This window comes from Mustelus asterias, chromosome 26 (genome assembly GCF_964213995.1).
Source record: "Mustelus asterias chromosome 26, sMusAst1.hap1.1, whole genome shotgun sequence".
NCBI lineage: Eukaryota > Metazoa > Chordata > Chondrichthyes > Carcharhiniformes > Triakidae > Mustelus > Mustelus asterias.
The window spans coordinates 21,293,572-21,320,784 of NC_135826.1; the positions used below are offsets into that span (position 1 = coordinate 21,293,572).

The following is a 27,213-nucleotide window of genomic DNA, read 5'->3' on the forward strand; positions in this document are numbered from 1 at the left end:
CCCTTCGGCCCACAAGTTGCGCCGATCACATCCCCACCTCTAGGCCTATCTATAGCCCTCAATCCCATTAAATCCCATGTACTCATCCAGAAGTCTCTTAAAAGACCCCAACGAGTTTGCCTCCACCACCACCGACGTCAGCCGATTCCACTCACCCACCACCCTCTGAGTGAAAAACTTACCCCTGACATCCCCCCTGTACCTACCCCCCAGCACCTTAAACCTGTGTCCTCTCGTAGCAACCATTTCAGCCCTTGGAAATAGCCTCTGAGAGTCCACCCTATCCAGACCCCTCAACATCTTGTAAACCTCTATCAGGTCACCTCTCATCCTTCGTCTCTCCAGGGAGAAGAGACCAAGCTCCCTCAACCTATCCTCATAAGGCATGCCCCCCAATCCAGGCAACATCCTTGTAAATCTCCTCTGCACCCTTTCAATGGCTTCAACATCTTTCCTGTAATGAGGTGACCAGAACTGCGCGCAGTACTCCAAGTGGGGTCTAACCAGGGTCCTATAAAGCTGCAGCATTATCTCCCGACTCCTAAACTCAATCCCTCGATTAATGAAGGCTAGTACGCCATACGCCTTCTTGACCGCATCCTCCACCTGCGAGGCCGATTTAAGAGTCCTATGGACCCGGACCCCAAGGTCCTTCTGATCCTCTACACTGCTAAGAATGGTACCCTTCATTTTATACTGCTGCTCCATCCCATTGGATCTGCCAAAATGGATCACTACACACTTATCCGGGTTGAAGTCCATCTGCCACTTCTCCGCCCAGTCTTGCATTCTATCTATGTCTCGCTGCAACTTCTGACATCCCTCCAAACTATCCACAACACCACCTACCTTGGTTCTAAAGGGCGGTCCCTTTACTCTGCGACGGGGCCCTCGGATTCTAATCTCTCCTACTAATGGAAACATCTTCCCCCATGTCCACTCTATCCAGGCCATTCAGTATTCTGTAGGTTTCAATGAGATTCCCCCCTCATCCTCCTAAACTCCATCGAGTACAGACCCAGAGTCCTCAAGCCTTTCATTCCCAGGATTATTCTTGCAAACCTCTTCTGGACCCTCTCCAAGGTCAGCACATCTTTCCTTAAATACAGGGCCCAAAATTGCTCGCAATATTCTAAATGTGGTCTCACCAGAGATACAATTCAAAGGTATCATTCAATTAGGAAACATTCTTTCCCTTTGCCCTCCTTCATGTCATTGCCCCCTTTAAAACAAAATAAATAATTCCTGTAGCATTTCCCTCACACCACCAGCCAGTAATATTTGGACTGATTCTAAGGATTTTCTATAATTCACAGGCCCTAGTCCAGAATGGATGTCTTGTTAGTGCTGCCTGTTCAATGCTTCTCTCTCTAGCAGGGGAAGCTGGTGGCCTGGTGGTGTTATCACTAGACTTTTAATCCAGAAGCTCAGCTAATGTTCTGGGGAACCAGGTTCGAATTCCGCCGCGGGAGATGTTGAAATTTGAATTCAATAAAAAGAAAATCTGGAATCTACTGATGTCCGTGGAACTATTGTCCATTATCGGAAAAACCCATCTGGTTCACTAATGTCCTTTAGGGAAGGAAATCCGCCGTCCTTGCCTTGTCTGGCCTACATGTGACTCCAGAGCCACAGCAATGTGGTTGACTCTCAAGGGCAACTAGGGATGGGCAATAAATGCTGGCCAGACAGTGATGCCCATGTTCCAGAATGCATGAAACAAAGGAGTCTGCGGCAAGTGTCTTTTAACGTGGGCATGCCATCGCACTGGAGCTGCCACAGTCCTGGCTGGACCACCCGACCGTTTCACCTGCCGTGGGGCATATTGGAAAGATTTGCGAAGTGATAAACCTCTTTGTCCATATTGTGAATGCATCTCACATTGGCCGATGGTGGGATCTTCCAGTCCTGCCCAAGGCAATGGCATTTCCCATGGCTCGTTGGCCAATAGCGACCTGCATCTGCCACCGTGTAACCCACTGGATTGGGGGTTGGGGGGGTGGCTGGCTGGTGAGGCTCAGAAAATCCAAGCCAATGCCTCTAATGTAAAAGCAAAACCATAGAATACCCACAGTGCAGAAGGGGGCCATTTGGCCCATCGAGTCCGCGTTGACTCTCTTGACAGCGTAGCTTACCCAGGCCCTATCCCCGTAATCCCAAACAGTCACCAATGCTAATCCATCTAATGTGTACATCCAGGGACTCTAAGGGGCAATTTAGCATGGCCAATCCATCTAACCTGCACATCTTTGGACTGTGGGAGGAAACCGGAACATCCTGAGGAAAGCCATGCAGACACTGGGAGAACGTGCAAACTCCACACAGTGACCCGAGGCTGGAATTGAACCTGGGTCCCCGGCGCTGTGAGGCAGCAGTGCTGACCACTGTGCCCAGACTGAGATTTATTCTTTCATGGGACGTTGGCGTCATTGGCATGGCCTACATTTGTTGTGATGTGGAGATACCGGCGTTGGACTGGGGTAAACACACAAGCTTGTGTGGCTTTTGCTACCAAATAAACCTGTTGGACTTTAACCTGGTGTTGTTAAACTCCTCACTACATTTGTTGCCCATCCCTTGAACAGAACAATCCAGAGGGCAGTTAAGAGTCAAACACATTGTTGGAGTCACATGTAGGCCAGACCAGGCAAAGATGGCTGATTTCCTTCCCTAAAGGACATTAGTGAATCAATTGCGTCTTCACAAGTGGTGATAGTTTTGTGACCTAACTTTCAATCATGTTTTTCCCAATGAAACCACGACCACATTTCCGAGTGTGTAGGTGGTTGATTGTGGAGTAAAGGGTCACCCTCCACTACTCTTGTTAAGAGATATTTGCCTCCTTTGCATTAAAATAGCCGCAGAAGACAGTGAAAGCTCTCTCCCCTCCTGACAGCCCCCACGTGAATAAATAAAAGCATCCCTGAGACCACCCTTAAAAGCACTTATGATTGGTGAAGGGTCTTCCTTGGTGTTCTCCAGCTCTTCTGCGGTGCAACCCAGGGCTGGTTTCCGTTAGCAACAGGTTCTGCCAGGATTCTGTCGCAGGGCCTGAGCACTGTTGTTCAGGGAGGGTGTGTGAGCAGTGACGTCAGAGTAGCATTGGGAACGAGTCTGGAATGTGTCGGAGGTTCAGCGCGACCTTGGCATCACACATGCTCTCAGAGTGTGCCTTCGGGGCTTTTATTTTCATGTAAGGGGGAATTCCTCGGGGAATGGATCTAAAAAAACAGGAGTGTCAGTAAAAGCCAGCATTCTATTTGCATTGCCCCTTTGGGATGAAGCTGTTCGCTGCAGCGTGCGACCCTTTCCACATCTGAGTGGAACTGCATCCCTGTAGAGCCTCCCTGCTTCCCCCCCCACACACCCCCCCACACCCCCACACCCCCACACACACACACACACACACCATCACACACCCTTAACACCACCACTTTCCCTACTCCAGTGGTTAAAACCTCATCATTGAGGCACTGCCTGACAGGAAACCTTTGAATTAGCTGTCGTCTGGCTTAAAAATGTCCAGAGTCTAATAAAGCCCTACCCCCATCCCCGACCTCTCCCCTATCTCCGACCTCTCCCCCATCCCCGACCTCTCCCCCATCCCCCCACACCAACTCTCCATCTACTCCAAGGTATCTCCTGAGTCTTTCTGAACTTAGTTTGACATTTCATTGGATTTCCGCTTCATGAGGTGTCAAACTGAAACAGAGGCAGCTCTGCCTCAAGGGAAGTCCCCACAGAGTCACCTCAAGGGGTGGCGTTGTCTCAGGGATGCCACTCTGCAGCATTAACATCGGCGCTGAACCTGCAGTATAACTCCATCCCGAGTAGGAACTCCAAGTCACAGGATTGAACCACAGAGAGAATTGGTGATGGGATGGAGGTGGGAAGGAGCTGGGCAGCACGGTGGTTGGCACTGCTGCCTCACAGCGCCAGGGATCCGGGTTCGATCCCAGCCTTGAGGTGACTGTGTGTAGTTTGTACATTCTCCCCGTGTCTTTCTCCTGGGGTGTTCCGGTTTCCTCCCACAGTCCGAAAGGTGTGCATGTTAGGTGGATCGGCCAAGCTAAATTGCCCCTTAGTGTCCCAAGATGTGTAGGTTAGGTAGATTAGTGGTAAATGCACAGGCTTACAGGAATAGGGCCTGGGTGGGATGCCCTTTCGGAGAGTCGATGCAGATCTGATGGGCTGGACAGCCTCCTTTTGCACTGTAGGGATTCTGTGGGTTAACTGAGTCTGATGCAGACATGAGGGGCCAAATGGCCTCCTCCTGCACTGTAACAATTCTGTGATATTTCTTCCACAAACAATGCAAAGCTGTAGATGCAATCCAAAAAATAAATTCTCTGTACAGGTCACCAACACAATTCAAAGGCACTGGGAGGTGCATAGTTTCAAACAAGGCAATATTGGTATGTACAATTGCTACACTTCAAAGTCTGCTACATTTGTGTTTGACATTGTTCGTGGTTCCAATGGGTCATTCGTCCCTACACACATCATTACACTCGATTAAATGTTGCTCTACACTCAGCTGGACAATTTCCACTGACGCTGCTGCTGCTGCAACCGTTTCAACGTAGAGGAATTATGTTTGAGATACACACTTTTCTGGGGCCCTCGTTTCCTATCCACTCTCTGTTTCTTTTGGCAACATTCAGTTTACATCGGACTCCGCCTCACAAAGAGAAATGATGGGGCTTTAGATCTTGGCCATTTTTCCACTGAGCCTTATGAACGGCTGCACCAAGTTTCGGGACACTCCTCAGCATGTAGACCCTGTGGGGAGACGATGGCCTAGTGGTATTATCACTAAACTATTAATCCAGGAACTCGGCTAATGTTCAGGGGACCTGGGTACAAATCCCGCCCACTGCAGATGGTGGAATTTGAATTCATTAAAAAATATCTGGAATTAAGAATCTACTAATGACCATGAAACCATTGTCGATTGTCGGAAAAAAATGATCTGGTTCACTAATGTCCTTTAAGGAAGGAAATCTGCCGTCATTACCTGGTCTGGCCTACATGTGACTCCAGAGCCACACAGCAATGTGGTTGGCTCTCAACTGCCCTCTGAACAAGGGCAAGGAGGGATGGGCAATAAATGCTGGCCAGCCAGTGACGCCCATGTCCCACGAATGAATAAAAAAAATCATGGAGGGCTGCTTGTTCTGGAGACTTTTATAAAATGTATTCATAGGGTGGGGGCATTGCTGGCTGGAACAGCATTTGTTGCCCTCCCCTAATTGCCCTTGAACTGAGTGGCTTGTTGTGCCATTCTAGAGGGCATTTAAGAGCCAACCACATTGTTGTGGCTCTGGAGTCACATGTAGGCCAGACCGGGTAAGGATGGCAGATTTCCTTCTCTAAAGGACATTAGTGAACCAGATGGGTTTTTGCAACAATTGACAATGGTTTCATGGTCATCAGTAGATTTTTAATTCCAGATTTTTATTGAATTCAAATTTCACCATCCTGCTGAGATTTAGACCCGAATCCCCAGAGGATTACCCTGGGTCTCTGGTTGCTAGTTCAGTGACAATACCATGCGCCATGACATTCCCTATGGTTTTCCAGCAGTGATTGGTCTTTGGCTTCATAGGAATGAGTAGGACAGCACAGACCCTAAGGTTATGGACCTGCGCGGGATGAGTTGCTGCGCTTCGGGTAGAGGCAGCTTACAGGCTCGTGCTCCCACTCGCACTCCACCCCTCCCCGTGCCCCTCTTGAGGCCGTACCTCAGATCCCTGGCCTCCACGAAGGAGCTGACAGGGAGGGTCGTTCTCACCTTTGGCCAAGCACCCTGGCAATGGGATGATCTACTCAGTGACTTTGACAGACTGCTCAGGGCAGCCTTCCAACAGCGGCTGTCATCTTCTTTCATTGTAAACAGGAGCTTTGGAATACTCCACCCCAGAACCTGTGAATGCTGTGTAATTGAGTATAGCAGCATAAAAATAGGAGCCGGAGGAGCCCTTTCGGCCCTTCAAGCCTGCTCCACCATTCATTAATATCATGGCTAATCATCCAACTCAATAGCCTGATCCCGCCTTTCCCCCCCCCCCCCCCCCAATCCTTTGATCCCCTTTTCCTCAAGTGCTATATCTAACTGCTTCTTGAAAACATACAATGTTTTGGCCTCTACTACTTCCTGTGGTAGCGAATTCCACAGGCTGACTACTCTCTGGGTGAAGAAATTTCTCCTCATCTCAGTCCTAAACGGTTTACCCCTTATCCTTAGGGTGTGACTCCTGGTTCTGGACACCCCCACCATCAGGAACATCCTTCTTGTCTGCTCCTGATGGAATTTTATAGGTTTTATAGGTTTCTGTGAGATCAAGACTGAGATGGAGAGATGATTTGGACACTAAGGAAATTAAGGGATATGGTCGGAGTCTTTGATTTGATTTGATTTATTATTATCACATGTATTAACATACAGTGAAAAGTATTGTTTCTTGTGCGCTGTACAGACATAGAGAAGGAAAGGAGAGGGTGCAGAATGTAGTGTTACAGTCATAGCTAGGGTGTAGAGAAAGATCAACTTAATGCAAGGTAAGTCCATTCAAAAGTCTGACAGCAGCAGGGAAAAAGAGCAGGGAAGAAGCTGTTCTTGAGTCGGTTGGTGCGTGACCTCAGACTTTTGTATCTTTTTCCCGAAGGAAGAAAGTGGAAGAGAGAATGTCCGGGGTGCGTGGGGTCCTTAATTATGCTGGCTGCTTTTCCAAGGCAGCGGAAAGTGTAGACAGAGTCAATGGATGGGAGGCTGGTTTGCGTGATGGATTGGGCTACATTCACGACCTTTTGTAGTTCCGTGCGGTCTTGGGCAGAGCAGAAGCCATACCAAGCTGTGATACAACCAGGCAGAATGCTTTCTATGGTGCATCTGTAAACGTTGGTGAGAGTCGTAGCTGACATGCCAAATTTCCTTAGACTTCTGAGAAAGTAGAGGCGTTGGTGGGGATGGAAAGGAGAGGGAGGGTCTTGTGGGACAGTGATAGTGTTCCTGTCTCTGGACCAAAAGTTCCCGGGTTCAGTCCGATGCCAGGACTGGTTGGGCATGATGTGGTTCCACAGGCCCAGCCTGGGAATCCACTTCCCTACTACTCTGCAGAAAATTGTGTGAAGATACGCTAAAAGAAAGGAATTTGGAATAGAATCAAAAAATGCATTGTCATACAACATCTATCTATCAGATTCAAGAACAGCTACTCCCCTGCTGCCATCAGACTTTTGAGTTGATTATTAAACTGATCTTTTCACCCTATCTGTAACCCAACACTATATTTTGCACCCTCTCCTTTCCTTCTCCTCTATGTACACTATAAATGGTATGCTTTGTCTGTATAGCGTGCAAGAAACAATACTTTCACTTTATCCCATGTGACAATAATAAGTCAAATCCAAATCTCAAGGGGCTGTATGGCTGTTCCTATTTTATCTTAATGTTTAAAGTTTATTTATTAGTGTCACAAGTAGGCTTACATTAACACTGCAATGAAGTTACTGTGAGAATCCCCTAGTCACCACACTCTGGCACCTGTTTGGATTCACTGAGGGAGAATTCGGCATGGCCAATCCACCTAACCAACCAGTTCATAGAATCATAGAATCCCCACAGTGCAGAAGGAGGCCATTCATCCTAGCAAGTCTGCACTGACCATAATCCTACCCAGGCCCTATCCCCATAACCCCGTGCATTTACCCTAGCTAGTCCCCCCTGACACTAAGGGGCAATTTAACATGGCCAATCCAGCTAACCCGTACATCTTCAGACTGTGGGAGGAAACCAGAGCACCCGGAGGAAACCCACACAGACACTGGGAGAATGTGCGGAGTCTGCACAGTCAGTGACCCAAGCCAGGAATAAAAGAACACAGAACAGTCCAACACAAGAACAGGCCCTTCGGCCCTCCAAGCCTGTGCTGATCATGATGCCTGGCTTAAACTAAACTGAGACTGAATCGAACCCGGGTCCCTGGCGCTGTGAGGCAGCAGTGCAAACCACTGTGGCAGCATTCTCATGTGAAGTGATAGCGATTATATTAAAATTTAGGCATCCCAACTTGATGATGGGATGCAGGCTGAGCAATGGGGGGAGTAAAATGAATGGAGCCTGTGTGGTCAAAGGATGATTACCTGCGCTTGTACACATTCCGGATGGCTACACACTGCATGAAGGATCGAAGCCAACATTACGGGAATCCTTTCTGGTATGAGAGGTGGGAGGGGAGAAGATGGACCACCAACTGTCACTGCAAACAAGACCTCACTGTCCAACAGCAAATCAAGCCATTCAATGATTTACATATGTCGAATACAAAGCAAGCCTGCAGAGGTGCACTTTGAACTTTGACCCCTCTAACCCACCCCAGTCGAGGGCCACTTACACCAGTTAATTCTGGTTGGCCAGGGAGCTCGGCACGATGCAGTGGGTTAAAGTAAGCATCAACAACATTCAGCCTGATTCACAAACTTTGTTGGGCGGAGAAGGTTTTTTTTTCTCCCCATCAGTACCGATGGGAGTTCATAGAAGCATAGAATCCTACAGTGCAGAAGGAGGCCATTTGGCCCAGCGAGTCTGCACCAACCACAATCCCACCCAGGCCCTATCCCCATAACCCCTTGCATTTACCCCAGCCAGTCTCCCTGACTCTAAGTGGCAATTTAGCATGACCAATCCACCTAACCCGCACATCTTTGGACTGTGGGAGGAAACCGGAGCACCCGGAGGAAACCCACGCAGACACGGGGAGAATGTGCAAACTCCACACAGAGAGTGATCCAAGCCGTGAATTGAATCCGGGTCCCTGGCGCTGTGAGGTACCAGTGCTAACCACTGTGCCACCGTGCTGCCCTGTGTTTGTGAAAATGTTCCCGGTTGCTAACCTTCACACGTGTACAGTTCCACTTGACTCAGACGTGACTGGAACTGGATGCCGGCAAGAACCCGTTACTTTCGGAAGATGCAGGGAGGATAGAGGTGTAAATGGGCAAAGAGGTCGAAGGTGTATGAATGTTGGCGATGCCAGCCGGCAGGTTGTATAACGTGTACACACCTTGTGAAAAGAAAGACTTTGGCCAGAATCTTACCATTGCTCACGCCGGTGGGATTTTCCCATCCTGCCACAGTGAACCTGCCACAGTGAACGGAGATTTGGCTGGCCGCCAAATTCTTCAACCTCGCTGCAGTGGGAGCGTGGCATGAACGGTGCCCTGTGCATTTATATAGTGCCTTTCGTGAGCACTGGATGTCTCGAAGCCAATGACATACTTTTGGTAGTCACTGTTGTAATGTAGGAAACACAGCAGTCAGTGTGCAGTCAACAAACTACCACAAACAACAATGTGATAATGGCCAGATAATCCTCTTTTTGTGAAGCCTATTGAAGGATAAATATTGGCCAGAACACTGGGGATAACTCCCCTCTGCCCTTCAAGACAGTGCTTTGGGATCTCTTACATCCACCAGTCGGGAAGGGGGACCTTGGTTTATTGTCTCATCTAAAAGATGGCACCTCTGACAGTATAGCACTCCCTCACGTATTCTACCAGGATGCTGGCTTTGATCTTTGTGCCCAAGCCCTGGAGTGAGACTAGAACCTGGCGACTCAGAGGTCGAGGGTGCTGCCAACTGAGCCGTGGCTGGCACTCTGTGCCAGCTTTGTCGTGTCCAATTCTAGTAGCAGGCAGCTGATGATCCCCAGTGACTGGGCAAGCAAAACCATTGCTTGGAGGAACAGTACTAACCTAGTCTACACTAGTCAATTGAATCATGTGGAGGGCGTAGAAGGTCTGCAGAGAGATTTCGACAGGCAGATGGAGTATAACGTTAACAAATGCGAGGTTATTCACTTTGGAAGAAATAATAGCAAATTGGATTATTATCTAAATGGAAAGAAATTACAACATGCTGCTGTGCAGAGGGACCTGGGGGTCCTTGTGCATGAGACGCAAAAACCCAGTCTGCACGTGCAACAGGTGATCAAGAAGGCAAATGGGATGTTGGCCTATATTGCAAGGGGGATAGAATATAAAAACAGAGATGTCTTGCTGCATCTGTACAGGGCATTGGTGAGGCCGCAGCTGGAATACTGTGTGCAGTATTGGTCCCCTTATTTGCGGAAGGATATATTGGCCTTGGAGGGAGTGCAGAGAAGGTTCACCAGGTTGATACCAGAGATGAGGGGTGTTGATTATGAGGAGAGACTGAGCAGATTGGGTTTGTACTCGTTGGAATTTAGAAGGCTGAGGGGGGGATCTTATAGAGACCTATAAGGTACTGAAGGGGCTGGATAGGGTAGAGATGGAGAGATTCTTTCCACTTAGAAAGGGAACTAGAGGGCACAGCCTCAAAATAAAGGGGGGTCAGTTTAGGACAGAGTTGAGGAGGAACCTCTTCTCTCAGAGGGTGGTGAATCTCTGGAATTCTCTGCCCACTGAAGTGGTGGAGGCTACCTCGTTGAATATGTTTAAATCACGGATAGATGGATTCCTGATCGGTAAGGGAATTAGGGGTTATAGGGATCAGGCGGGTAAGTGGAACTGATCCACTTCAGATCAGCCATGATCTTATTGAATGGCGGGGCAGGCTCGAGGGGCTGGATGGCCTACTCCTGTTCCTATTTCTTATGTTCTTATGTTCGGCCAGATGACCAGTCGGTGCACTCATTTCGGTTCTGTACTGGTCGGGCCCGGAAAATTGCAAATCAAACAATCCAGTGGCCAACACGTTTCAAGACCAGGGTGGAAGGCAATTTGAATATGCCCCCTGTAGCCCCAGGGGCCAGGCTGCCAGTGGCTGGGAGATGGTACTCCAGCGGGATGTCAGGAGCTGAGATATTGCAAATCTAATCGGTATTAATGTTTAGCATTGTTTAAAATAAAATGATATCACATTTGTTGGAAAACCAGTTGGTGTCTTCAGGAAGGAAGAAAGGATAACACAAGAAAACAGCCCGTCTATGCGGCATGGTGGCACAGTGGGTTAGCACTGCTGCCTCACAGCGCCAGGGGCCCGGGTTCGATTCCCGGCTTGGGTCACTGTCTGTGTGGAGTCTGCACGTTCTCCCCGTGTCTGCGTGGGTTTCCTCCGGGTGCTCCGGTTTCCTCCCTCAGTCCAAAGATGTGCAGGTTAGGTAAATTGGACATGGTAAATTGCCCCTTAGTGTCAAGGGGGACTGGCTAGGATAAATGCACGGGGTTATGGGAATAGGGCCTGGGTGGGATCATGGTCAGTGCAGACTTGATGGGCAGAATGGCCTCCTCCTGCACTGTAGGGATTCTATGATTCTATGAATTATTGACCAAAGAAATTCAGGATCGCAAGGGGTTAATTCTCAATGTTGAAGCATATTCGGGCAAACCCCCCACCAACAGTAATGTATGTAGCTTTTACAGCAAGCAATGATCATTTAAAATTCATTAATTCCGGCAGCTGCGTCTTCGAAAGTTCCTGATGCAGCAGATGGGAGAAGTGCTCCGTAAGGGAACACTCAGAGGCTCTCTGCTGCGCCTCCATCTGCTCGAGTACCGATAAATCAGTGCTGAGTTAAAATGGGCGGGTGTGAAGTCGGCAGCAATTCCACTCCGCCGGTTCAGGGGCAGGAGCGGTAAAACGCAGTTTTGTCCCTTCCGCCCCAGCCTCATTGCTGGGTCTCTGCGGTGTTTGCTGCCGGTTTTCCGGTGCCCTTTGGCAGTGGGGCGTTTCCAATTGCTGCCACTGACCCAGACACAGGGATAGGAGGAAGAGCGCATATCTTCAGCTCTGTTATTGCTCCTGCCTCTCTGCCCAGAAGTTGCTGCCGCCCGTTGCAAGGGTTCAGTTGTTGCAGGTTGTGGTAGAAATAATAGCATCACTACAGTGCAGAAGGAGGCCATTCGGCCCATTGAGCCTGCACCCAGAACAATCCCATCCAGGCCCAACCCATAACTCCATGTATTTACCCTACTAACCCCCCTGACGCCAAGGGCCAATCCCCCTAACCCGCACATCTTTGGACTGTGGGAGGAAACCGGAGCACCCGGAGGAAACCCACGCATACACGGGGAGAACGTGCAAACTCCACACAGACGGTCACCCGAGGCAGGAATTGAACCTGGGTCCCTAGCACTGTGAGGCAGCAGTGATAGGTTGATTGGCCATGACAAATTGCCTATTTGTGTGAGGGGGACCAGGAGAGTAAATATGTGGGGTTGCGGGGAAAGGACCTGGTTGGGATTGTTGTCGGTGCAGGCTTGATGAGCCGAATGGCCTCTTTCTGCACTGCAGGTTCTATGATTCTATGAACAAGGGGGTAAAAGGTTATCGGGGGTAGGCAGGAATGTGGGGTTGAGGTTACAGTTAGATCAGCCATGATCTTATTGAATGGTTTGAGGGGCCGAGTGGCCTACCACTGCTCCTAATTTGTATGTTTGTATGTTCTTTGTGCGATAGTTTAAAACCGGAGATACCGACTCCCCAACTCCCTTTATATCTCTCTCAGGTTTTATTTCTGTTGGCTTGACTGGAAGTTTGACATCAGGAGAGATGCGAAAGGGGCTGCCAGCTGGTTATTGCCTGTTTTTACAATGTTAATGTAACCCCCATTGAATTGAAGGCAGGCCTGGCAGAGAAACAACCTAAAGCTGAATCACCTGGTTTCTCCTCCGTGCTGGTCCAGAAGAATTGGGATTCCATTGGCTGGAAAGTGAATCGAACGGCCTCCTCCCCACTCAACGGAAAACCCAAACTGGCAGCCACATCAGCTGCTCCCACGTTATTGTCTCACCTCTAATGTCCTTCTTTCCAACAACGTTGATCACTTTCTGAGGTGGTCACCCATGAGACCGCAATGTCCTAGCCGAGAGACGTGCTGGCCTGATTGGAAGCGTTGGCAGATTTTGAAACTGCCACAGTAAAGTTCAGTTCCTCGGCTGGACACAGTGCTCAGGAACCCTGGCCCATTTTCCTTTCTAACCCAGGGAGTGCTGAAATCCATCATAGTGCCTATCGCACCGCCCAACACAGACTGGGGAGATAAAGGCAAGATACTGCGGATGCTGGAATCTGAAGCAAAAACACAAAATGCTGGAAAATCTCAGCGAGTCTGACAGCTTCTGTGGAGAGAGAATAGAGCCAACGTTTTGAGCCAGGATGACTCAATCCTGACTCAAAACGTTGGCTCTCTTCTCTCTCCACAGATAAAGTTTATTTATTGGTGTCACCAGTAGGCTTACATTAACACTGCAATAAAGTTAGTGTGAAAATACCCTTATCACCAGACTCCGGCGCCTGTTCGGGTACACTGAGGGGGAATTTACCTTGACCAATGCACCGAACCAGCACGTCTTTCGGACTGTGGGAGGGAAACCGGAGCACCCGCATGAAACCCACGCACAGAGAGAACGTGCAGACAGTGACCCAAGCCCGGAATTGAACCTGGGTCCCCTAGTGCTGTGAGACAGCAGTGCTAACCACTGTGCCACCGTGCTGTCAGACAGACTGAGGAGGATTGAAGCTGGGACATTTCTCTGTCTGTACAGCTCAGCTAAACAGGGGAGGAACTTAATGAGCCATTGATGCATCATAACCTTTGACCTCCCCTCTCACGTCAAGTTGCCAACTTCCTAACCAAAAAATCCATCAGAGTGAGAGAGGAGTTGTCTGTGACACTTGATTTAAAACATGTGTAACTCAGTGGAGTTAAAGATTTGATTTAAAATGTTCCAACTACCTAAAACCGTGACACACAAGTCTCATTTTAATCTCAATTTCAGATCATTTTAATCAGTCGGTGTGAGCTGGTTTAAGGCAAGTTCAGGCACAGGGATTTGGATGCCGCATTATTTTTATGCGTCACACCAGGTGTTCGACAAGGGAACAAAGCAGCTTCGATGCTCACTGGCAAATGTTACCCGGGCAAGTGTTCTCATGTGGACTCTTCTCGAACACCTCCACCCCCTCTACACACACACACACACCCTCAGTAGAAATCAGTAGAGTTAATTGAAGATTTGACATTAAGCTTAGGCTACTGAGAGACGCGTATCTCCTCATCTTCTCCAGTCAGGCTGAACTGTAGTGTACCAATGCTCCCATCTACTTGTGGACAGGTCTTGCATCACTAATAATGCCAATAAAGGAAACTTACAAGATTTACCTAAAGACGGGAAGATCTGGGTGAAGATGTGAGTTTGGGCAGCACGGTTAGCACTGCTGCCTCGTAGCGCCAGGACCCGGGTTCAATTCCGGCCTTGGGTGACTATCTGTGTGGAGTTTGCACATTCTTCCCGTGTCTGCGTGGGTTTTCTCTAGGGGCTCCGGATTCCTCCCACACTCCAAAGATATGGAAGACAGGTGGATTGGCTATGCTAAATTGCCCCTTAGTGTTCCAAGATATGCAGGTTAGGTAGGTGGGTTGGCCATGCTAAATTGCCTCTTAATGCCCCAAGATGTGTAGGTTAAGTGAGTTGGCCATGCTAAATTGCTCCTTAGTGTCCCAAGATGTGCAGGTTAGCTGGATTGGCTATGTTAAATTGCCCCTAATGCCCCAAGATGTGTAGGTTAGGGGGATTAGGAGTTATGGGGACTGCGTGGGTGGGAGGGGGGTTGGGGGGGTTTTAGGCCTGGATAGGATCCTGAGTCGGTGCAGACTTGATGGACTGACAGGCCGTCTCCTGCGCTGAAGGGATTCTGGTTGATGAATTTGGCATATCCAGTGTTGGAGTTGGTTGTGGAAAACCATTGGTGAGCTGCTATTGGCACTTGTTGAATAAAACTGGCTCTTGAGTTGCTTTGACACGAGAGGCCGCAGCCGATGGCTCTGTCACTCTGCACTGCAATGGTAAATAGAAATGACCCAACCTTAGTTACCCCAGCACACAAAACATGTTTTTTTCTTGTCCATAAGGAGACAATATTGGATTTAGCAACTCCACTTTTGGCCCAGTTGTGGAGCCGGTTCAGTGTATTTGAACGTCACGGTGATGCCCAGTTGTAATCTCTGGCACTGAAGACCCAAAATTGCATAATTGCAAAACCTGAATGCGTGAAAAATGGCCTCCCTCTCTCCGGTTCTCATCACTGAGAGTGGCAGTGCCTAAATTAAACTAACTGAGGGTGTGGGGGGGGGGGGGGGGGGGGAGGGGGGGGGGAAGAGGGTGGGCGGGGGGGGGGGAAGAGGGTGGGTGGGCGGGGGGGGGGGAAGAGGGTGGGTGGGGGGGGGGGGGAAGAGGGTGGGTGGGGGGGGGGGGAAGAGGGTGGGTGGGGGGGGGGGGGAAGAGGGTGGGCGGGGGGGGGGGGGAGGGTGGGGAGGGGGGGGGAAGAGGGTGGGGGGGGGGAAGAGGGTGGGGGGGGGGAGGGTGGGGGGGGGAAGAGGGTGGGCGGGGGGGGAGGGTGGGGGGGGGAAGAGGGTGGGGGGGGAAGAGGGTGGGCTGGGGGGGAGGGTGGGGGGGGGGAGGGTGGGCGGGGGGGCGGGGGAGGTGGGAGATAGAACATAGAACAGTACAGCACAGAACAGGCCCTTCGGCCCACGATGTTGTGCCGAGCTTTATCTGAGATGGAGGTTGTCACAGTGCCAGTATTTGCAACCATGGATTTTTAATGACAGGAAATTAAAAATCTTTTTGGATTGAATTCATTATTGGAGATAAAATTGAATAGGTGAGGCAACAGCGAGGCTCTGGCCCATCGCACACATTGCTCTGTAACAATATGCAGTGGTGGTGTAATGATTTTCCAAAAGGCAGCTCGTTCAAATTGGACATACGAGGATGTGACTTCCTCCTACTGCGGGGGGGGGGGGGGGGGGGCGGGGGGGGTGTTGGAGGAGGGTGATGGAAATGCTAATTTCTGCTTGTTTCGGGCACCTGCACTCTGGTATTGCTGTGGGGCAACCTTTTTATAAGTCGGTCAGTGCACAACTGACTTTTGTACTGGTGGAGGAAGATAATACAACGCCCACCCCGTCATAAAATCGAGCCCTTTAAAAGAAAGAAGACTTGCATTTGTTTGATTTTGATTTATTATTGTCACATGTATTGGTATATAGTGAAAAGTATTGTTTCTTGCGCACTTTACAGACAAGGCATACTGTTGATGAAGGTAGGGCAGTTGATGTCATATACATGGATTTTAGTAAGGCGTTTGATAAGGTCCCCCATGGTCGGCTTATGATGAAAGTGAGGAGGTGTGGGATAGAGGGAAAGTTGGCTGATTGGATAGGTAACTGGCTGTCTGATCGAAGACAGAGGGTGGTGGTGGATGGAAAATTTTCGGATTGGAGGCAGGTTGCTAGCGGAGTGCCACAGGGATCAGTGCTTGGTCCTCTGCTCTTTGTGATTTTTATTAATGACTTGGAGGAGGGAGCTGAAGGGTGGATCAGTAAATTTGCTGATGACACCAAGATTGGTGGAGTAGTGGATGAGGTGGAGGGCTGTTGTAGGCTGCAAAGAGACATAGATAGGATGCAAAGCTGGGCAGAAAAATGGCAAATGGAGTTTAACCCTGATAAATGTGAGGTGATTCATTTTGGTAGGACTAATTTAAATGTGGATTACAGGGTCAAAGGTAGGGGTTCTGAAGACTGTGGAGGAACAGAGCGATCTTGGGGTCCATATCCACAGATCCCTATACCAGGATGATAGGGAGTGGGATAGCTTGATCTTGCTTTCAGATAAAGCTCGGCACAACATCGTGGGCCGAAGGGCCTGTTCTGTGCTGTACTGTTCTATGTTCTATCTCTAAAGGTTGCCACTCAAGTGGATAGAGCTGTGAAGAAGGCCTATAGTGTGTTAGCTTTTATTAACAGGGGGTTGGAGTTTAAGAGCCGTGGGGTTATGCTGCAACTGTACAGGACCCTGGTGAGACCACATTTGGAATATTGTGTGCAGTTCTGGTCACCTCACTATAAGAAGAATGTGGAAGCGCTGGAAAGAGTGCAGAGGAGATTTACCAGGATGCTGCCTGGTTTGGAGGGTAGGTCTTATGAGGAAAGGTTGAGGGAGCTAGGGCTGTTCTCTCTGGAGCGGAGGAGGCTGAGGGGAGACTTAATAGAGATTTATAAAATGATGAAGGGGATAGATAGAGTGAACGTTCAAAGACTATTTCCTCGGGTGGATGAAGCTATTACAAGGGGGCATAACTATAGGGTTCGTGGTGGGAGATATAGGAAGGATATCAGAGGTAGGTTCTTTATGCAGAGAGTGGTTGGGGTGTGGAATGGACTGCCTGCAGTGATAGTGGAGTCAGACACTTTAGGAACATTTAAGCGGTTATTGGATAGGCACATGGAGCACACCAGGATGATAGGGAGTGGGATAGCTTGATCTTGGTTTCAGATAAAGCTCGGCATAACATCGTGGGCCGAAGGGCCTGTTCTGTGCTGTACTGTTCTATGTTCTATGTTCATAGAGAAGGAAAGGAGTGCTGAATGCAGTGTTACAGTCATAGTTAGGGTGTAGAGAAAGATCAACTTAATGCGAGGCAAGTCCATTCAAAAGTCTGATGGCAGCCAGGAAGAAGCTGTTCTTGCCTCTCACAACCTCAGTGCGTCCCAAAGTTCTCTTATAGCTAACGACGTACCTTGAAGCAAAAGCAGAAAATGCTGGAATATCTCGACGGGTTTGACAGCATCTGTGGAGAGAGAATCGAGCCAATGTTTCCGAGTCAACTCTGACGAAGGGTCAGCCAAACTCAAAACACTAGCTCCATTCTCTCTCTCTCCACAGAAGCTGTCAGACCTGCTGAGATTTTCCAGTATTTTCTGTTTATGTTTCAGATTCCAGCATCCGCAGTCATTTGCTTTAATCAAAGTACCTTGAAGTGTACTCGTTGCTGTAACATAGGCGCAGCAAACTCTGACAGGCATTGAGGTGAGTCACGGCCAGGTAATCTTAGAGATTGTTGATTGTGGGATGAATATCGGTCTGGCCACCCAAGGAGAACTCCCCGTCTGTTCTTCAAAATAGAAGTCAGGGATCATTTAGGCTCAGCTGGGAGAGCAGATTGAACACCTCATCTGAAAGACGGCACTTCTGATGGTGCAGTTAGTAGTGCACTAGGAATTTTTGATTTGATTTATTATTGTCACATGTATTAGAATACAATGAAAAGTACTGTTTCTTGCGCGCTGTACAGACAAAACATAGTAAGAAGTTTAACAACACCAGGTTAAAGTCCACCAGGTTTATTTGGTAGCAAATGCCACTAGCTTTCGGAGCGCTGCCCCTTCGTCAGGTGGAGTGGAGGCATTTGGTAGCATTTGCTACCAAATAAACCTGTTGGACTTTAACCTGGTGTCGTTAAACTTCTTACTGAGTTTATCCGAGTCCAACGCTGGCATCTCCACATCAGACAAAACATACCCTTCATAGACTGCAGTAAGAAGTCGCACAACACCAGGTAAAAGTCCAACAGGTTTATTTGGAATCACGAGCTTTCGGAGCGCTGCTCCTTCGTCAAGTTGAGTGGAGAGTACATAGGGAAGAAAGAAAGAAAGGAGAGGGTGCAGAATATAGTGTTGAATCCATTCTAAAGTCTGATGGCAGCAGGGAAGAAGCTGTTCTTGAGTCAGTTGGTATGTGATCCCAGACTTTTGTATCTTTTTCACAACGGAAGAAAGTGGAAGAGAGTATGTCCGGGGTGTGTGGGGTCCTTAATTATGCTGACTGCCTTTCGAAGTCAATGGATGGGCGGCAGGTTTGCGTGATGGACTGGGTTACGTTCACAAACCTTTTTAGTTTCTTGTGGTCTTGGGCAGAGCAGGAGCCATATCAAGCTGTGATACATCCGGAAAAGATGCTTTCTGTGGTGCATCTGTAAAAATTGGTGAGAGTCGTAGTGGACATGCTGAATTTCCTTAGCCTCCTGAGAAAGTAGAGGCATTGGTGGGCTTTCTTAAATGTAATGTCCTCATGGAGGGACCAGGACTGGTTGCAGGTGACCTGGACACCTAGGAACCTGAAGCTCTCGATCATTTCCACTTCATCACCATTGATGTGGACAGGGCCATGCCCTCCACTTCGCTTCTTGAAGTCAGCAAACTTGACAATGGAGTTGTAACAGAATTTGGCCACACGGCCATAAGTGTATGAGGAGTACAGTAAGGGACTGAGGACACAGCTTGTAGGACACTGGTGTTGAGGATAATTTTGGAGGAGGTGTTGTTGTCTATCATTACTGCTTGCAATCTGTGGATGAGGAAGTCTAGGATCCAGTCGCAGAGGGGGGAGCTGAGCCCCAGGTCACAGAGTTGGGAGGTGTGTTTTGTCGGGATAATGGTGTTGAAGGCTGAGCTGTAGTCAATAAATAGGAATCTGACATAATAGGAGTCTGTCATCCTCGGTAGGATTTTCCAGCCATTCCCGCCAATGGCTCCCGCCATCCAGCAGCGGAGGGTGTGAACAATGGGAAACCCCATTGACAGCGGTGGGACCAGAAGATCCTGCCGCTGGCCCACTGCGGGGTGGTCACCGCTGCCACAAAACATGCCGCGGGAGGGCAGAGAAAATCCTGCCCGTGACTTTTCAACTCAATCGCTGGAATGGAGCCCCCACTCTTCCGATTCAGAGGCAAGTGCAGCACGGCTAACACCGAGTTGGAATTATGCCTCTCGGTGTAGCCACAGTGTTGAGATCTAAATACTCTGGGATGAACAAACAGCACTGCAGGAGCTGAGTGGCCTAACCAAACAAATCAACAGGTTGTCGAGTTAAAGAGCATTAAGGGCAAACATCCCTGTGTTGTTTTATCACCATGACGGCTCATTTACTCACTGCCATCGTGAAGGTGTGGCTCCAGGAGATAGATGCAGCTTTGTGTTTTTGCATTCAGTTGGTTCAGGCTTCATTTCCCATGGATTTCCCTCGGACTTGCTTGTTTAAGGAAGTTTGCGAAACATTGGAATTTGATATGGGAGGCCACCGAGAGGTCACAGAGAGCAACGATTTCAAAGGTGCCGGTGTTTGTATGAATGGATCCAGGTGGCAGCGTTTAAGAGGGTTTGATTAGTTCACTCAATATACTTTTACTGGGCAGGCTTTACATTTGAAAGCAGGGGCTTGTACTCTGTAAGTGACGGAGGAAGAGGTTTAAACCAAAGAACCACATAGCTAAAAGAAACACAACAAAGGTTAAAGCTGACGCTTTTATTTATCATCAGAAGTGCTTTCGTTGCTTTTTGTTCCTTCATTTCTCCCCTGCAGTTTGTTGCTTCATGTAACTGATTCGGGGCAGCACGGTGGCACAGTGGTTAGCACTGCCGTCTCACAGTGCCAGGAACCCGGGTTCGATTCCTGGTTTGGGTCACTGTCTGTGCTGAGTCTACACATTCTTCCCTGTGTCTTTGTGGGTTTCCTCCGGGTGCTCCGGTTTCCTCCCACAGTCCGAAAGACGTGCTGCTTAGGCGCATTGGCCATGCTAAATTCTCCCTCGGTGTACCCGAACAGGCACCGGAGTGTGGTGACTAGGGGATTTTCACAGTAACTTCATTGCAGTGTTAATGTAAGCCTCCCTGTGATGATAATAACAGATAAACTTTAACTTTGGTATCGTCAGACTGAATAAACCTTGTTAAAGCTCAGCCTCACACCTTTCTGACTTTTCACCAGAACTGTTCTGAGACCACTTCCTGCCTATTGTCGTGTCAAAGAACAAAGAAAATTACAGCACAGGAACAGGCCCTTCGGCCCTCCAAGCCTGCACCGACCATGCTGCCCGACTGAAGTAAAACCCCCGACCCTTCCGGGGACCATATCCCTCTATTCCCACCCTATTCATGTATTTGTCCAGATGCCCCTTATATGTCACTATCGTATTTGCTCCCACTACCTCCCTCGGCAACGAGTTCCAGGCACCCACCACCCTCTGTGTAAAAAAACTTACCTCGTACATCTCATTTAAACCTTGCCCCTCGCACCTTAAACCTGCGCCTCCTAGTAATTGACTCTTCCACCCTGGGAAAAAGCTTCTGACTATCCACTCTGTCCACACCCCTCATAATCTTGTAGACTTCTATCAGGTCACCCCCTCCGTCATTCCAGTGAAAACAAACCAAGTTTCTCCTCATAGTTGATGCCCTCCATACCAGACAACATCCTCGTAAATCTTTTATTATTATTATCTTACTGGGTTGGTATTCCAGATAGCTGGCTGCATCATCTAGAGAATCCCAGGGTAAATCCCACCAGGGCAGTGCTGAGAATTTGAATTCAATTAAAGACAATCTGAAAATCTAGAGATAGTATCAGTCGCCTTTAAGTTTTTGTTGCTAAAAATCCAATTATTTACTATAATGTCCATAAGGGAAATAAGCCTGCTCCCTTTACCAATCCTATATGAGTCCTCTCTGGCAACAATGTGGTTGATTCTTGAACTGCCCTTTCGCAAAGTTGTGTCAAACAGTTGCCAGCAGTCCAAGAAAACAGTTCACTGCCACCTTCTAAGGTGAGAAAGATGGCCAATATTTTTTTTCTTTCATTTGTGGCACACATCTCCGAAGATGTGTGTATTAGGTTGATTGGCCATGCTAAATTCACCCCAGTGTCAGGGGAATTAGCAGGATAAATGTGTGGGGTTACAGGAATAGGGCTTGGGTAGAATTGTGGTCGGTACAGATTCGATGGGCCGAATGGCCTCCTTCTGTACTGTAGGGATTCTATGGGCATCGCCAGCATTTATTAACCATCCCTAGTTGCCTTTGAACTTAGTGGCTTGCTGGGCCATTTCAGAGGGCAGTGGGGAGTCACATTGCTGTGGCTCTGGAGTCATATGTAGTAAGAAGTTTAACAACACCCGGTTAAAGTCCAACAGGTTTGTTTGGTAGCAAAAGCCACACAAGCTTTCGGAGCTCCAAGCCCCTTCTTCAGGTGAGTGGGAATTCTGTTCACAAATAGGGCATATAAAGACACAGACTCAATTTACATGAATAATGGTTGGAATGCGAATACTTACAGCTAATCAAGTCTTTAAGATACAAACAACGTGAGTGGAGAGAGCATCAAGACAGGCTAAAAAGATGTGTATTGTCTCCAGATTCATATCTTGGTCATATGTAGGCCAGACGGCAGATTTCCTTCCCCAAGGGGATATTCGTGAATGGTTTCATGGTCATCGGCAAATTCTTAATTCCAGACATTTTTTATTGAATTCGAATTCCTCCATCTGTTGTGGTGGGATTCGAACCTGGGTCCCCAGAACACAAGCTGAGTTTATGGATTAATAGTTTAGCGGTAATATCACTAGGCCATCGCTTCTGCCTAATAAAGGGCAGCCTTGCCCGACAAGGCCCACATCCAGAGAATTTGATGCTGTCAGCTCCTGAACTGTCAATCTTTTGCAAATGAATGCGGTCGGAAAGTTTCAGACCAGCTACAGGTTGAATAGGCATGCAGGGGATGCGAGTGGGGATTTGTTATTGTGATCTCATGTCACTGTCAACAGTGTGTTGCACCAACTCAGCAGCTGAGCTCCCACAGGCAGTGGCCTCTGTCTCACACATTCTTCTTGTGTAGCTTTAACATAACAACGCGCCCAGGCCAGTTTCCTGAGAGGGGCCTGACCTACACACGTGTAAACGGCCAGAGAGCAGGATTTCCATCATGTGGTGGGGGGCTGTTAAGGATGTACCTTTGACGAGTAAAAACAGCGATTGGGGAGGGGGGGGGGGCGTGGGGCAGTGTTTGGGTTTTGGCTAAGATCAAGTGTAGTTATGCGGATGCTGCACTTGGTTGAGGTCATTAGGTTACATTGAAGCTTCATATGTTTCATATGAAGCAATTTTTAAAAGCGGTATCTCGGCCTTTTGGCTAAGATGCAAATGAGCTCAAGTCTTGGAGGAGGTATTGCTTTCCCTCCTCCAATCAGCTTGGCTCATGTAGATCAGGCCCAGGACAGGGTAAATGGTCGCTCGCCCTGTCTTGCCAGCCTGGATCGGAAATGTCTCAACTTGTTGAGACTCTGAATTGGACTTGATTTGATTGAATTGGAAAAGTATATTTAAAAAAACACACATTTCAATGTCCTTGTCTTTCCCCAGAGTAAATCAGTCTCTCCCTCGGAGAGTGTACGGGCTGAAGACAAACACAGAGGCTCCCTCGACTACAGCACCGATGGCAAGAAAAGGAAGTGTGACGACAAAGACTCGGTGGGACATTACGTATGTTAAAGAGTTCACATCATACTGGCAGCATGATAGTCACAACGTTGAGCAGGCGACTTGAATTTGAATCTCAATCTCGTGCCATTCTCTGGAGGGCAGGTTCAGAAGACTTTTGGATAAAAATATCCAGTTCCTTTCCCCACTAGCCCCCAGAGATACTAGGAGGTTTCCTGTGGCATTGTTTGTCGTGAATCAGAGCATATGGTGATTTATAACAGGAGGGGCCTTGTCAACAAGCTGCAACGATGAAAATGTGACAAGAAATGAGGGTGACACTTAACAGGAAAGTGCATGTTACACGCCAGGTTTTAAATATAAATTCTCCCAGGACGTTACTCTTGGCAAGTCAGAGGGTACAATGTTTGACATTAATAGGGTTGTTGTGGGCTTAAGATGATGAGGAAAATGTTATACATCATACTTTGAGACAGTGTGGGTGAAATGCACGTATTTTAATGTATTGTAGATTGATATAGAGATGTAGGTCAGTTGTGATTCAGTTGATATCATCTTCATGTGATGTCATTTTGCCCTGTGAGTCAAAAGATGTGTTAACTTGACGTCATTAATGTAGCAGACACAGAAAATTTGTACAACCACGTTCATTTGGGGCGACACGGTAGCACAGTGGTTGGCACTGCTGCTTCACAGCTCCAGGGACCTGGGTTCGATTCCCGGCTTGGGTCACTGTCTGTGTGGAGTTTGCACATTCTCCTCGTGTCTGCGTGGGTTTCCTCCGGGTGCTCCGGTTTCCTCCCACAGTCCAAAGATGTGCGGGTTAGGTTAATTGGCCATGCTAAATTGCCCCTTAGTGTCCCGGGATGTGTAGGTTAGAGGGATCAGCAGATAAATATGTGGGGATATGGGGATAGGGCCTGTGTGGGATTGTGGTCGGTGCAGACTCGATGGGCTGAATGGCCTCTTTCTGCACTGTAGGGTTTCTATGATTCTATGACACGGTGGCACAGTGGTCAGCGCTGCTGCCTCACAGTGCCAGGGATCCGGTTTCGATCCCGGCCTTGGGCGACTGTGTGTCGAGTTTGCAATTTCTCCCCCCGTGTCTGCGTGGGTTTCCTCCGGCTGCTCCGGGTTCCTGCCACAGTTCAAAGATGTGTAGATTAGCCCCTTACTGTTCAAAAATGTGCAGGTTAGGTAGATTAGCTATGCTAAATTGCCCCTTAGTGTCCAAAGATGTATGGGTTAGTTGGATTAGTCATGATAAAGGCATGGGGTTATGAGGGCTATGGGCAAAAGGGAGGGTCTGGGTGGGATGCTCTTTCGGAGAGTTAGTGCGGACTCGATGGACCGAGTGGCCTTTTTCTGCACTGTAGGGATTCTATGATTCTATGCTGTCCTCTGAGTCACAAGGTTCAGTGTCAGAGTGAGCTGTGTGTGTCTCTTCTATTGACAGCATTTCTGTGTAATCGAATGGAAATGTTACCTGTGAGAGCCAGGAACCAGATTTCATGCTCTTTCTGGATGTGTGGCCCATACTGTCCTGTGAGCAGTACAGAGAATTTTGACACCACAAAGACAAAATGAAGGGTAGCAGACTTGAAGCTCCGTGTGTGTTGTTCTGTTCCTTATCTCTTGTAGAAACCCTTCTAAGTGCAAAGTGTTGATTTAATCCCCTTGGTGCGTTGGGTTGTCAGGGAATAAATGATGTGGGTGTTATTTATATGGAGCGCTTGGCTTTAAAGACTGGGGTCGCTTTTGTTCCAAGGCCAGGTGTAATACAAATGGCTGCTGAGGGAAACTCCCTTTCTCTGCCCCAGGCTTAGAGGGGCAGCCCCAATCAAAGCAGTGTTTTCCCAATCCTTTGTCAAGCATTCATAGGATCGTAGAATCCCTACAGTGCGGAAGGAGGGCCATTGAGTCTGCACCGGCTCTCTTAGTAAGAGTTTTAACAACACCAGGTTAAAGTCCAGCAGGTTTATTTGGTAGCAAATGCCACTAGCTTTCGGAGCGCTGCTCCTTCGTCAGGTGGAGTGGATATCTGCTCTCAAACAGGGCATACAGAGACCGGCTCTCTTACCCAGGACCTCTACCCCACCCTTTGCCTATAACCCCACACATTTACCATGGCTAATTCCCTTAGCCTACAGATCTTGGGACACTGAGGGGCAATTTAGCATGGCCAATTCACCTAACCTGCACAACTTTGGAGTGTGGGAGGAAACCAGAGCACCCGGAGGAAACCCACGCAGACACGGGGAGAACGTGCAAACTCCACACAAGACAGTAATGCAAGGCTGGAATCGAACCTGGGTCCCTGGTGTTGTAAGGCAGCAGTGCTGACCACTGTGCCACTGTACCCATTGGTCTCACTGAGTGCAATTGACAACTTAAAGCTTCAACAAGTGAATTGAGACTCCAAACTGATTTGATGTCAGATCCATTTCGGGCAGCAGGTCATTGGTCAGTTTGGAACAGTCCATGCCTGTACGCAGCAACACCGGGATTACAAGCAGGCATGTCCTGATAAGTAGCGAGTAACATTTGTGCCACATAAGGCTAGACAGTGACCCTCTCCAACAAGGAAAAGTCTATCCACCTTTCTTTGATATTCAACAGCGTATTACCATTATTGAACCCTGCACTATTAACACCTGAGGGGTCACTATTGACTAGACATTTAACTGAACCAGCCACATAAACATTGTGGTTACAGGAATAGGTCGGATGCTGGTTATTCTACAGCGAATGACTCATCTCCTGACTCCTCAAAGTCATTCCACTGCTCATAAGTGTGATGGGGATATATTGCCGTTCCTTCAGTGTCGCGGATCATCATCCCGTCATTCCCTCCCTGACGGTAGTGTGGGAGTACCTTCATCAAACGAACTGCAGCCGTTCAAAAAAGCAGCTCACCATCACCTTCTCGAGGGCAATTAGGGATGTTTCATCCATCGTTCATTAACCTGGTGTGACACTGCCTTCAGCTCCAGTTTGTATTAGCATTGTACAGTACAGCTTAATGGGCCATGTAGTCATAAAGCTGTAGCTCATGCATCAGTGAAAGAGAGCACCACAGTGAATGCATTTGAACTGTCAGACAAACTCTAGTGACTTCCTTGATTCAGTTGGTAGCACACTGGTCTCTGAGCAACTCGGTACTGGGTTAATGTGCCAAGCTAGAGTCTGAGTGTAGAATCTAGGCTGACAGTGCAGCACTGAGGGAGTGTTGCACTGCCATCTTTAAGATAAGACGTTAACCAAGGTACCACTTGGACGCTCAGATAAATGTACAAGAACCTATGAGGCCATTCCAAGAAGAGCAGTTAGGTTTTCCTGATGTCCTGGCCAGCAGTTATCCCTCAAACAAACACCCAGAATAGCTCTGAAGAGTCGCACAGTCCTAAAAGGTTAACTCATAGAATCCCTACAGAAGGAGACCATTCGGCCCATCGCGTCTGCACCAACCCTCCAGCAGAGCATCTTATCCAGGCCCGCCCTGCTGCCTTATCCCCATAATCTCCCTAACCTACACACCTTTGGGGTGGCACAGTGGTTAGCACTGCTGCCTCACAGCACCAGAGTCCCAGGTTCAATTCCGGCTTCAGGTCACTGTCTGTGTGGAGTTTGCACGTTCTCCTCGTGTCTACGTGGGATTCCTCCGGGTGCTCCGGTTTCCTCCCACAGTCCAAAGATGTGCAGGTTAGGTTGATTGGCCATGCTAAATTGCCCCTTAGTGTCAGGGGGATTAGCAGGTTAAATGCGTGGGGTTACGGGAATAAGGCCTGGGTGGGATTGTGATCGGTACAGACTCGATGGGCCGAATGGCCCCCTTCTGTACTGTAGAGATTCTATGATTCTATGACTAAGGGGCAATTTTGCCATGGCCAATCCACCCAGAGGAAACCCATGCAGACACGGGGAGAACGTGCAGACTCCGCACAGGCAGTCACCCAAGGCTGGAATCAAACCCGGATCCTTGGTGCTGTGGGGCAGCAGTGCTAACCACTGTGCCACCATGCCTTCCTGTTTCTCGCTCCGCACATGCCGCGAGATCTGCTGGGTTTTTTCAGCGTTTTCTGTTTTCATTTCAGATTTCCATCATTTTGCTTTT

General features: G+C 48.6%; 1 protein-coding gene across 9 annotated transcripts in view; it reads left to right on the top strand.

Annotated features, from left to right (window-relative positions):
* LOC144479508 (transducin-like enhancer protein 4) overlaps positions 1 to 27,213 on the top strand; it is a 225,270-nt gene that overhangs the window by 147,768 nt on the left and 50,289 nt on the right. For 6 of the 9 annotated variants that reach the window (XM_078198246.1, XM_078198241.1, XM_078198244.1 and 3 more), the window contains exon 9: positions 23,022 to 23,141. In XM_078198246.1, coding sequence (XP_078054372.1) covers positions 23,022 to 23,141 — 120 coding nt within the window. The remainder of the gene's footprint in view (positions 1 to 23,021; positions 23,142 to 27,213) is intronic. The other 3 variants (XM_078198243.1, XM_078198248.1, XM_078198250.1) reach the window with 1 other exon arrangement.